Source organism: Bubalus kerabau, chromosome 16 (genome assembly GCF_029407905.1).
Source record: "Bubalus kerabau isolate K-KA32 ecotype Philippines breed swamp buffalo chromosome 16, PCC_UOA_SB_1v2, whole genome shotgun sequence".
NCBI classification, from domain to species: Eukaryota; Metazoa; Chordata; class Mammalia; order Artiodactyla; family Bovidae; genus Bubalus; species Bubalus kerabau.
The window spans coordinates 6,832,168-6,845,878 of NC_073639.1; the positions used below are offsets into that span (position 1 = coordinate 6,832,168).

At 41.1% G+C, this 13,711-nt stretch overlaps 1 protein-coding gene across 1 annotated transcript in view; it reads left to right on the plus strand.

Annotated features, from left to right (window-relative positions):
- The window catches only part of LOC129630294 (P3 protein-like), a 28,799-nt gene extending 19,803 nt beyond the window's left edge, over positions 1-8,996 (plus strand). The window contains 1 exon segment of the mRNA XM_055550798.1: positions 8,294-8,996. Coding sequence (XP_055406773.1) covers positions 8,294-8,957 — 664 coding nt within the window. The 3' untranslated portion in view covers positions 8,958-8,996.
- Positions 8,997-13,711: the final 4,715 nt, after the last annotated feature.

The following is a 13,711-nucleotide window of genomic DNA, read 5'->3' on the forward strand; positions in this document are numbered from 1 at the left end:
GATTTGTTTTTGTGGGTCTTTTCCCTTCCCTTCCACTTTTGCTCTTTTCTCTTGTGCTTTGATAAGTATCTTTAGTGTTCTGTTTAGATTCCTATTTCTTTTTTGTGTGTATAGCTATTGTATATTTTTGGTTTGTGGTTAGCACGAGGTTTTAATATAGCAGCCTATATATACACACACCCACAAGATCATTTTAAGTAGCTGGTCTCTTAATTTCAAATGCAATTCTAATGTTTACTCTTTTCTCATGATTGCTGGCTTTGCTATCATATTTGTGTGTGGATGATTTCCTGTCTTGACTGTATGTTTGCCTTTACTGGTCAGTTTTCTCATTCGTAATTTTGTTTCTAGTTGTGGCCTTCTCTTCTTTGCCTAGAGAAATTTGTTTACTATTTGCTGTAAGTTGGTTTGGTGGTACTGAATTCTCTTAGCTTTTTCTTACATGTAAAGCTTTTGATTTCTCCCTATTGAATTTGAATGAGAAGCTTGCTGAATAGAGTATTCTTGGTTGCAGGTATTCTTGCTACAGTAGGGCATATTTTCCCCTTTCATCACTTTAGTTTCTTTTTTGTGTGTGTCATTTTTTTTTTATTTTATTTTATTTTTAAACTTTACAATATTGTATTGGTTTTGCCAAATATCAAAATGAATCTGCCACAGGTATACATGTGTTACCCATCCTGAACCCTCCTTCCTCCTCCCTCCCCATACCATCCCTCTGGGTCATCCCAGTGCACCAGCCCCAAGCATCCAGTATCGTGCATCGAACCTGGACTGGTGACTCGTTCCATATATATTATACGTATTTCAATGCCATTCTCCCAAATCATCCCACCCTCTCCCTCTCCCACAGAGTCCAAAAGACTGTTCTATACATCAGTGTCTCTTTTGCTGTCTTGTATACACGGTTATTGTTACCATCTTTCTAAATTCCATATATATGCGTTAGTATACTGTATTGGTGTTTTTCTTTCTGGCTTACTTCACTCTGTATAATAGGCTCCAGTTTCATCACTTTAAATATATCATGCCACTCCTTTCTGGCCTGCAGAGTTTCTGCTGAAAAGTCAACTGATAACCTTATACGGAATCCCTTGTATGTTATTTGTTGCTTTTTATTTGTGCTTTTAATATTTTTTCTTTGTCTTTAATGTTTGTCAGTTTGATTAACCTTGTCTCTGCAAGTTCCTCCTTGGGATTATCCTATATGGGACTCTCTGTGCTTCCTAGATTTGAGTGACTATGTCCTTTCCCATGTTAGGGAAATTTTCAACTATTATCTCTTCAACTATTTTCTCAGGATCCTTTTCTCTTCTCCTTCTGGGAGCCCTATAACATGAATTTTTGTGCATTTAATATTGTCCTAGTGGTTTCTTAAACTGTCTTCATTTTATTTCATTCTTTTTCCTTTATTCTGTTCCATGACAGTGATTTATACCAATTTCCCAGCTAAATAAAGCTCCTCATTTATTCTGCTAAAGATTCCTTATAGTGTTTTTCCATTTTAGTTATTGTATTGTTTTACTCTGTTCTTTTTATCTTGTAGTTCTTCGTTAAACATTTCTTATATCTTCTCAGTCTATGTCTCCATTCTTTTTCCAAGATATTAGATCATCTTTACTATCATTACTCTGAATTCCTTTTCAGATAGATTGCCTATAACCCTTAATTGCCTATACACATCACTTAATTGTTCTTCTGGGGTTTTACCTTGTTCCTTTGTTTGGAATATATTCCTCTGCTGTCTCATTTTCTTTACATTTCTGTGTTTACAGCATGTGTTATGCAGGCTGTAAGGCTGTAGTTCTTGCTTCTGGTGTCTGTCCCTTGTTGGGTTGTTGTTGTTGCTGTTCAGTCACTCAGTCATGTCCAACTTTTTGTGATCCCATGGACTGCAGCACGCCAGACTTCCCTGTCCTTCACTGTCTCCCAGATTTTGCTCAAACTCATGTCCATTGAGTCGGTGATACCATCCAATCATTTCATTCTCTGTTTTCCCCTTGTCGTCCTGCCTTCAATCTTTCCCAGTATCAGGGTCTTTTCCAATGAAGTGGCTCATCCCATCAGGTTCCAAAGTATTAGAGCTTCAGCTTCAGCATCAGTCCTTCTAATGAATATTTAGGACTGATTTCCTTTAGGATTGACTGGTTTGATATCCTTACAGTCCAAGGGACTCTCAAGAGTCTTCTCCAGCACCACACTTCGAAAGTGTCAATTCTTCAGCTCTCAGCCTTTTTTTTTTTTTTTGTCCAGTTCTCACATCTGCACATGACTACTGGAAAAACCATAGCTTTGACTATACAGACCTTTGTACACAAAATAATCTCTCTGCTTTTTAATACACTGTCTAGGTTTGTCATTGCTTTTCTTCCAAGGAGCAAGTGTCTTAATTTCAAGGCTGCAGTCACCATCCACAGTGATTTTGGAGCCCAAGAAAATAATGTCTATCACTGTTTCCATTGTTTCCCTATCTATTTGTCCTCAAGTGATGGGACCGGATGCCACAATCTTAGTTTTTTGAAAGTTGAGTTTCTAACATCACAAGCCTCTATAAGCCTGCGATTGTAGGTGACTTCCTTTCATCTCCTAATGTACTATCATGTATCTGTGGCCATTAACATTGAAATACCTATTGTTTTATTTAACTTTCTTACAGCACAGTAAATACATTACATTTGATTTTTACTGTGTGTAGATAAGTTAAATTACGAATTTAATTTCAAGATAGTAAATGGGGTGACACAAAATAAATTTGTGATGTTTGACTGTACTGAGAATTACCACCCTAGATAAATTCTCATATGTACCCAAAGAGACAAATGTAGTACAGAACTGCGGTGTACAGTAGTCATGAACCACGTGAATTAAAGTTAAATAAAATTTAAAAATAAGATCCCTCACCCAGACTAGCCACATTTCGAATGCTCAAGAGCCATATGTGGCTAGAGCTACGCTACTGTAGCATCCAGATATGAGATGTTTCCATCAGGACAGACATTTCTATTGGGGAGAACTGGTCCAGAGTCAAGGCAACAATACTCATAATATCAAACCCCTAGAAATAACCTAAATGTCCACTAACAGTGGAATGGATAAGAAGGTGGAAAGCTATACAGCAGTGAAAATAAATATGTGTATCAACACAGATGAATCTCATAAACAGCATTGAGAAAAGCCAAAGACCTGTGTTTTGACAGTATTTTAACTTAACAATGCTATGTGTGGATTACGGATCCATATGTAGCAAAAGTACTTTTAAAGTAAGCCAGAAAGAAAAACACGAATACAGTATACTAACACATATATATGGAATTTAGAAAGATGGTAACAATAACCCTGTATACGAGACAGCAAAAGAGACACAGATGTATAGAAAAGTCTTACGGACTCTGTGGGAGAGGGAGAGGGTGGGATGATTTGGGAGAATGGCATTGAAACATGTATAATATCATGTATGAAATGAGTTGCCAGTCCAGGTTTGATGCATGATACTGGATGCTTGGGGCTGGTGCACTGGGATGACCCAGAGGGATGGTATGGGGAGGGAGGAGGAAGGAGGGCTCAGGATGGGGAACACATGTATACCTGTGGCGGATTCATTTCGATATTTGGCAAAACCAATACAATATTGTAAAGTTTAAAAATAAAATAAAATTTTAAAAAATGCATGGGAATAATAAACACCAAATTCAGGATAGCAGTTCCCTCTGGCAGCAAGGAAGGAGATGCAGTTGAGAAGAGTAAAATGAGAGCTTACCTGCACTGGTAATGTTCTATTTCTTCAGGTATCAGTTTAGTTCAGTCGCTCAGTCATGTCCAACACTTTGTGACCCCATGAACTGCAGCACACCAGGCCTCCCTGTCCATCACCAACTCCCGGAGTTCACCCAGACTCATATCCATCGAGTCAGTGATGCCATCCAGCCATCTCATCCTCTGTCCTCCCCTTCTCCTCCTGCCCCCAATCCCTCCCAGAATCAGAGTCTTTTCCAATGAGTCGACTCTTCACATGAGGTGGCCAAAGTACTGGAGTTTCAGCTTTAGCATCATTCCTTCCAAAGAAATCCCAGGGCTGATCTCCTTCAGAATGGACTGGTTGGATCTCCTTGCAGTCCAAGGGACTCTCAAGACTCTTCTCCAACATCAGAGTTTAAAACCATCAATTCTTCTGCACTCAAGTTCTTTATAGTCCAACTCTTACATCCAACATGACTACTGGAAAAACAATAGCCTTGACTAGATGGATCTTTGTTGATAAAGTAGTGTGTCTGCTTTTTAATATGCTGTCTAGGTTGGTCATAACTTTCCTTCCAAGGAGTAAACCTCTTTTAATTTCATGGCTGCAGTCACCATCTGCAGTGATTTTGGAGCCCCAAAAAATAAAGCCAGCCACTGTTTCCACTGTTTCCCCATCTATTCGCCATGAAGTGATGGGACCGGATGCCATGCTCTTACTTTTCAGAATGTTGAGCTTTAAGCCAACTTGTTCACTCTCCTCTTTCACTTTCATCAAGAGACTATTTAGTTCTTCTTCACTTTCTGCCATAAGGGTGGTGTCATCTGCATATCTGAGGTTATTGATATTTCTCCCAGCAATCTTGATTCTAGCTTGTGCTTCTAAGCACAAGCTGGAAGAAGAAGAAACGCTTTTTCCAGCGTTTCTCATGATGCACTCTGAATATAAGTTAATAAACAGGGTGACAATATACAGCCTTGATGTACTCCTTTTCCTATTTGGACCCAGTCTGTTGTTCCATGTCCAGTTCTAACTGTTGCTTCCTGACCTGCATACAGGTTTCTCAAGAGGCAGGTCAGGTGGTCTGGTATTCCCATCTCTTTCAAAATTTTCCAGTTTGTTGTGATCCACATAGTCAAAAGCTTTGGCATAGTTAATAAAGCAGAAATAGATGTTTTTTTCTGGAACTCACTTGCTTTTTCAATGATCCAGCAAATGTTGGCAATTTGATCTCTGGTTCCTCTGCCTTTTCTAAAACCACCTTGAACATCTGGAAGTTCATGGTTCACATATTGCTGAAGCCTGGCTTGGAGAATTTTGAACATTACTTTACTAGCGTGTGAGATGAGTGCAATTGTGCGGTAGTCTGAGCATTCTTTGGCATTGCCTTTCTTTGGGATTGCAATGAAAACTGATCTTTTCCAGTCCTGTGGCCACTGCTGAGTTTTCCACATTTGCTGACATATTGAGTGCAGCACTTTAACAGCATCAATTTTTAGGATTTGAAATAGCTCAACTGGAGTTCCATCATGTCTACTGGCTTTGTTCATAGTGATGCTTCCTAAGGCCCACTTGACTTCACATTCCCGGATGTCTGGCTCTAGGTGAGTGATCACACCATAGTGATTATCTGGGTCATGAAGATCTTTTTTGTATGGTTCTTCTGTGTATTCTTGCCACCTCTTCTTAATATCTTCTGCTTCTGTTAGATCCCTATCATTTCTATCCTTTATTGAGCCCATCTTTGCATGAAATGTTCCCTTGGTATCTCTAGTTTTCTTGAAGAGATCTGTAGTCTTTCCCATTCTATTGTTTTCCTCTATTTCTTTGCATTGATCACTGAGGAAGGCTTTCTTATCTCTCCTTGCTATTCTTTGGAACTCTGCATTCAAATGGGTATATCTTTCCTTTTCTCCTTGCTTTTTGCTTCTCTTCTTTTCACAGCTATTTGTAAGGCCTTCTCAGACAGCCATTTTGCTTTTTTGCATTTCTTTTTCTTGGGAATGGTCTTGATCCCTGTCTCCTGTACAATGTCATGAACTTCCATCCATAGTTCATCAGGCACTTTACCAGATCTAGTCTCTTAAATATATTCCTCACTTCCACTGTATAATCATAAGGGATTTGATTTAGGTCATATCTGAATGATCTAGTGGTTCTCCCCACTTTCTTCAATTTATGTCTGAATTTGAGAATAAGGAGTTCATAATCTGAGCCACAGTCAGCTCCTGGTCTTGTTTTTGCTGACTGTATGGAGCTTCTCCATCTTTGGCTGCAAAGAATATAATCAATCTAATTTTGTCATTGACCATCTGGAGACGTCCATGTATAGAGTCTTATCTTGTGTTGTTGGAAAAGAGTTGTTCTTTACTTTTGATATTTTTGATAGGAAGGCTATATACTTTTTCCTTTTTTTGTACACAAAATAAAATTTTAAATGGAGCAAATGGCTATGTTTTGCTTATCTCTCTATGCTTCAGATCAGATCAGATCAGTCGCTCAGTCGTGTTCGACTCTTCCTGCACAGAGTAGGTGTTAAATTAATGTCACCTTAATAGTTCAAATATAGGAAAGTTCACAATGTTAACGGTTTTGGCTGTTAAAATGTTCATACTATCAGATTAGAGTCATTAGGGTATGTAGCAACACAAACTTTTCAAAATCATGGGTTCATTTTACAAATATTTATTAAGGGCCTGGGCTTCCCAGGTGGCTCAGTGATGAAGAATCCACCTGCCAATGCAGGCGACGTGGGTTCAATCTCTGGGTTGGGAAGATCTCCTGGAGGAGAAAATGGAAACCCACTCCAGTATTCTTGCCTGGAGAATTCTTGTCCCATGGACAGAGGAACCTGGAGGGCTATAGTCTATAGGGTCACAAAAGACTAGGACATGATTGAGCAACTGAGTACATGTATTAAGAGCTTACTGTATGCCAAGCACTCCTCCAGTGTTAAGGGTACAACAGTGAACATAAAACTCTCTGCTCTCAAAGGGCTTACACTTGAGTGTGTGGGGTGAGGGTGCAGGGGTGAGAGTGCAGCAGAAGAGTATTGGTAATAAAAAATAAGTAGGTAAAACAGACAGTAGGTCGGATAGGAATAAGGGCCTTCAAGGTAAATGAATCAGGGTAGGGGGACAGGAAATGTTAGAAGGTTTTAGGCACAACTGAACAGTGTTGCCGGGTTGTTCTCTTTGAAGAGCTCACTTCTTGAGTTGAGACCTGAAGTGACAGAAAGGCAGTGAGCCTTTGAGTCAGAGGGAGAAGGACGTGCAAAGACCTCGAGGCAGCCTGGAAAGGAGGCCAGTGAGACTGGAGCAGAGGGAGTGCATGGGAGATGGTTGGAGAGGAAACCCGAGGCTAGACATTTTAAGGACTTTGGCTTTTACTCTAGGTGATACTGAGGAGGTGGAACAAAGGACAGACATGGTCTGACTTACATGTATAAAGGATGCCTCTCTTTTGGGAATAGAAGATAGTGGAGAGTAGAAATAGGGACACCAGTTAGGTGATTATTGCAATAACTGAGGCTCTGCTGCACTAGGGTGGCAATAGTGGAGGTGATAAGTGGACAGAGTTTTGGCATGTTTTGGAGGCATAGGTGCAGAGCTGTTGCTGCTGGACTGTATGTGAGGCATGAGAAAAAGGGAGCAGGCAGGGATGACATGAAGGTTTTAGGCCTGAAGCAGTCATTTACTGAGAAGAGGAGGTGCTGGTTGGATGGTGGTGGGGTGGAGTTCAGCTGGGACATGTTAAGTTTGAAATGCTTACTAAGCATCCAAATGGGATTGCTAATTAAACAACTGATATATGAGTAGGGTAGAGGAAAACATAGAAGCTGGAAAAATTAATTTGAGAGCCATTAGCATACAGGTGGGAGAAGGCAATGGCACCCCACTCCAGTACTCTTGCCTGGAAAATCCCATGGATGGAGGAGCCTGGTAGGCTACAGTCCATGGGTTCGCTAAGAGTCAGACACGACTGAGTGACTTTACTTTCACTTTCCACTTTCAGGCATTGGAGAAGGAAATGGCAACCCACTCCAGTGTTCTTGCCTGGAGAATCCCATGGATGGAGAAGCCTGGTAGGCTGCCAACCATGGGGTCACACAGAGTCAGACACGACTGAAGTGACTTAGCAGCAGCAGCCCCAGCATACAGGTTCTAACTGTTGCTTCTTGATTTGACTGCCTACAGATTTCTCAGGAGGCAGGTGGGTTGGTTCCCATCTCTTTAAGAATTTTCCGTAGTTTGTTGTGATCCACACAGTCAAAGGCTTTGGCATAGTCAAGAAAGTAGATGTTTTTCTGGAACTCTCTTGCTTTTTCAATGATCCAATGGATGTTAGCAATTTGATCTCTGGTTCCTCTGCCTTTTCTAAATCCAGCGTGAACATACCTGCCTCCTGAGAGATCTGTATGCAGGTCAAGAAACAACAGTCAGAAATGAACATGGAACAATAGACTGGTTCAAAATTGGGAAAGGAGTACATTAAAGTTGTATGTTGTCACCCTGCTCATTTAACTTATATGCAGCGTAAATCAAGATAACCTCAGAGATGCATCATCATTTGCTCGTCGCCCGGCGGCGGGGGGAGCTACCTCTTCAGCCTCCTCCTTGGAGGGGACGTCACTCCGGCCATCTCTATGACTTTCATCTCAATGGTGGCTGCCACCGGCTTCCTGCCGCTGTCCTCAGCCATCTACAGTCACCTGCTCAGCATCCATGAAACACTCCATGTGCCCATTTCCTAGATCCTGGGGACCCTGCTGTTCATTGCCATCCCCATTGCAGCAGGCGTGGTAATCAAGTCCAAGCTCCCCAAGTTCTCACAGCTGCTACTGCATGTCATCAAGCCCTTCAGCTTTGTGCTGCTCCTGGGTGGCCTCTTCCTGGCCTACCACATGGGGGTCTTCATCCTGGCAGGTGTCAGGCTGCCCATCATGTTGGTGGGCTTCACGGTGCCCCTGGTCGGCCTCCTAGTGGGCTACGGCCTGGCCACATGCCTGAAGCTGCCGGTGGCGCAGCGGCGGACTGTCAGCATCGAGGTTGGGGTGCAGAACAGCCTGCTGGCCTTGGCCATGCTGCAGCTGTCCCTCCGCTGCCTCCAGGCTGACTACACCTCCCAGGCCCCTTTCCTTGTGGCACTTAGCGGCACCTCGGAGATGCTGGCCTTAGTAATTGGCCACTTTATCTATAGCAGCATGTGCACCATTCCCTGAGGCCCCCTGGGTCAAGCTTTCACCAGGCACCCCTAGCCCCCAACCTCCACCAACTGTCCCCACCATTCTTGTGTACCAAAGGCCTTTAGAAAAAAAAAATGGCAGAAAACAAAGAAGAGCTAAAGAGCCTCTTGATGAAAGTGAAAGAGGAGAATGAAAAAGTTGGCTGAAAGCTCAACATTCAAAAAATGAAGATCATGGCATCCGGTCCCATCACTTCATGGCAAATGGATGGGGAAACAATGGAAACAGTGACAGATTTTAATTTTTTTTGGCTCCAAAATCACTGCAGATGGTGACTGCAGCCATGAAATTAAAAGACACTTGCTCCTTGAAAGAAAAGCTATGACAAACATAAGAGTGTATTAAAAAGAAGAGACATTACTTTGCCAGCAAAGGTCCATCTAGTCAAAGCTATGGTTTTTCCAGTAGTCATGTATGGATGTGAGAGCTGGACTATAAAGAAAGCTGGGCGCCAAAGAATTGATGCTTTTGAACTGTGGTGTTGGAGAAGACTCCTGAGAGTCCCTTGGACTGCAAGGAGATCCAACCAGTCCATCCTAAAGGAGATCAGTCCTGGGTGTTCATTGGAAGGACTGATGCTAAAGCTGAAACTCCAATACTTTGGCCACCTCATGCGAAGAGTTGACTCATTGGAAAAGACCCTGATGCTGGGAGGGATTGGGGGCAGGAGGAGAAGGGGATGACAGAGGATGAGATGGTTGGATGGCATCACCAACTCAATGGACATGAGTTTGGGTAAACTCCGGGAGTTGATGATGGACAGGGAAGCCTGCTATGCTGTAGTCCATGGGATTGCAGAGTCAGACAGGACTGAGTGACTGAACTGAACTGAGTATTCAGGTAGGTGGCTCTAGGTGTACAGATCCAGCCTGCCAATGCAGCAGAGAGGCAGGTTTCATCCCTGGGTCAGGAAGATCCCCTGGATAAGGGGATAGCAACCCACTCCCGTATTGTTGTCTGGAAAATTCCATGTACAGAGGAGCCTGGCAGGCTGCAGTTCATGGGGTTGCAGAGAGTCGGACAGGACTGAAGTGACTTAGTACAACATACAGGTGGTATCTGAAGGTTAAAGATAGGATGAGATAATTGCGGGTGTAAGTGTAGCTGGAAATGAGGAGAGGTCCAAGGACCATATCTTGAACACTGCCATGTTTAGAAGAGGAAGAGGAAGATCCAGCAGATGAGACAGAGGATTATCAGACAAGGAGGTAGGAGACCCCCACGGAACTGTAGTGCTGTGCGAGTCAATTAAAGTATTTAAAGGAGAAGTGCCTAACAGTGTCAAAAGATGCTCAGGGTCCAAGTGAGATGATAATAATAGACCACAGAATTAAACAAAATAAAGGTCTTGGGAGACTCTGACAAGGGCAGTTCTGGGGAAATGGTGGCACGTTAGGGAAAGACAATTCTTCTGAGACTCTTTTCTTGCCTCATCTGACTTTTAGACAGAAAGAAAATCCATGTATCCCTGATTAAACTGATACAAATATATACTGTAAAGCAGCAGCAGTCTGGTCATGTCATATCTTATTTCATTCTAAAGGAACAGAGCTCCAAACATCTAGAAAATTCCACAAAAGTACAATAACCCACTTCACTTTCTTAAAACAGAAAGTTGTTTTCTGTACCAGGAGGAACTGAACTAGGGATTCTGATCGCCTAACTGAAGTGGCCACCTTCCTCTAACTATGTTATGTGAAGTCAAAGAATTCCCCTTCAACAAATCAAACTTCCCTCAAATTAGTAGCTGGAAAAATAGATTAGCTCAGGCTTGTGTTATTACCTTATAATGCCATTTATCTCCTGAGAACTTTAACCCCAGGGGCCAATGCATCTGTCTGATTCATCCAGGGTCAGCACAGGTGAGTCTCAGATAATGCCAGCCTCCTGTTCAAAAACCTCGGTAGAGCTTCCACGAGTCTAGGAGAATTATGAACAAGATGTGGCAGGAGGAGAGGCCTCTGATCCCTGATCCATTCTGTTCCCCCCGCATCCAGAAAACTGGACTGAGGGGAACAACAGAGAGAGGGCTGACTTTAGCCTATCATTTGCAAACTTACACTTTTGGACAACTTCCAAAGCACTACTGTCTGACTATACGCTAAAGAGAAAAAAAAATTAATTAAAACAATGTCCTTCTGATAACATAGGGATTTGCTAAATTATTATAATATAACCCCAAACTCCATTGTAGCCCATTATAACAAAAGATTAATTTTCTCATTCTCTAGGGTGCTGTGAGATCTTCAGAAAACACAAGTTAAACAATGTCCAGAATTTGAAAGTAGGAACCAGTATTGGAGGAATAATTTGATAATTAAAAATTCTCATGGGGGACTTCCCTGGTGGTCTAGTGGCTAAGACTATGAGCTCCCAATGCAAGGGTCCTGGGTTCAATCCCTGGTCAGGGGACTAGATCCCACATGCTACAACTAAGGGTTTGCATGCTACAACTAAGACCCAGTGCAAATAAATAAATACACATTTAAAAAAAATTCCCATGGAGTGGAGTCAAGTTATTATTGCAACTGAAAAAGCTGCAAGAGATAAGAAGACAATTTTCATATTTTTGAATCAAATTGTATTTATTTAATACATTCTTCTAATTTAAATATTCAATTTGTAGGATTAACTATTTTAACAGCCAGTAGAAATCTTAACATTTATTGCAAAAGATTCTTTTGTGTTCTGCTTTTTTGATGGAGATATCTTCCTCTTCGTCCAAAAACCAAAATGCAATCATAAATTTTGAGACTTCTCAAATAGAACCTTTTGAGATATAGAGTAGAAAAAAAATGAGCTATCTTTTCTTTCTCTCTGCCCATATTCAACATCTAGTGAAAACAGGAATGAGAAAAGAGCTATATGATCTAAATCGCAGATATTGGAAAAAATATTGTTTATAAAAACATTGCAAGAGAATATTATTAAAAAAATTGGGGTTTGGCATTTCAGAATATCCTGTCTCTATATTAAGTATATCTGAGAATGTGAGCTGAATATCTAGGTATTTGACAGATTCATAAACTGTAAGGAAGGACTCTAACAACTACACTGTGGAGAATAATCATAAAGTTAAGTTACTCTTAAGAAAGAATTTAATTAAACTCTGAAGAGAGAACTTAATTAAACTTTCATTCATAACAAAATTATTTTATAGAAGCATGCAATATTTTGGTGTATTTCAATTATATTAAAAGTACACTTGCATTCAATATTTATGTGTATTTCTCTCTATACTAGTACTGTGAAGTCAAGTGGGCCATAGGAAACACTACTACAAATAAAGCTGGTGGAGGTGATGGGATTCCAGTTGAGCTATTTCAAATCCTAAAAGATGATGCTGTGAAAGTGCTGCACTCAAATATGCCAGCAAATTTGGAAAACTCAGCAGTGGCCACAGGACTTGAAAAGAACAGTTTTCATTTCAATTCCAAAGAAAGGCAGTTTTAAAGAATGTTCAAACTACTATGCAGCTGTGCTCATTTCCCATACTAGTAAGGTTGTACTCAAATTCCTTCAAACTAGGCTTCAGCAGTACATGAACTAAGAACTTCCAGATGTACAAGCTGGGTTTAGAAAAGGCAGAGAAATCAGAGATCAAATTTATAATAATCGTTGTACTATAGAGAAAGCAAAGTAATGCCAGAAAAACATCTACTTCTGCCTCTTCAACTATGCTAAAGCCTTTGACTGAGTGGATCACAACAAACTGTGGAAAATTCTTAAAGAGTTGGGGTTACCAGACCACCTTACTTGTCTCCTGAGAAACCTGTAGGCAGGTAAAGAAGCAACAGGACCTTACATGCAACAACTGACTGGTTCAAACTTTGGAAAGGAGTACGACAAGGCTGTATATTGTCACTCTGTTTATTTAATTTATATGCAGAATACATCATGAGAAATACCAGGCTGGATGACTCACAAGCTGGAATCAAGATTGCCAGTAGAAATATCAACAATATGCTATTTGCATATCATACCAGTGAGAAAGTGAAGAGGAGCTCTTGATGAGGATGAAAGAGGAGGCTGAAATAGCTGGCTTAAAAGTCAACGTTCTAAAAACGAAGATCATGGCATCCAGTCCCATCACTTCATGGCAAATAGAAGGGTAAAAGTGAAAGCAGTGACAGATTTTATTTTCCTGGGCTCCAAAATCACTGCAGACAGTGACTTCAGCCATGACATTTAAAAAACATTTGCTGCTTGGAAGGAAAGCTGTGACAAGCCTAGACAGGGTATCAAAAAGCAAGGACATCAATCGCCTTGCCACTAAAGATCTATAGTCAAAGCTATGGTTTTTTCAACAGTCAAGTACAGATGTAAGAGTTAGATGATAAAGAAGGCTGAGCACCAAAGAATTGATACTTTCCAATTGTGGTGCTGGAGAAGACTCTTGAGAGTTCCTTGAACTGCAAGGAGATCAAATCAGTCAATCCTAAAAGAAATCAACAATGAATATTCATTGGAAGGACTGATGCTAAAGCTGAAGCTCTAATACTCTGTCCACCTGATGCTAAGAGCTGACTCATTAGAAAAGACCCTGATGCTGAGAAAGATTGAAGGCAAAAGGAGAAGGGGCAGCAGAGGAAGAAGAGATGATTAGATAGCATCACTGACTCAATAGACATGAGTTTGAGCAAACTCCAGGAGATAGTAAAGGACAGGGAATCCTGGCGTGCTGCAGTCCGTGGGGTTCAAAGAGTCAGACAGGACTCAACAACTGAACA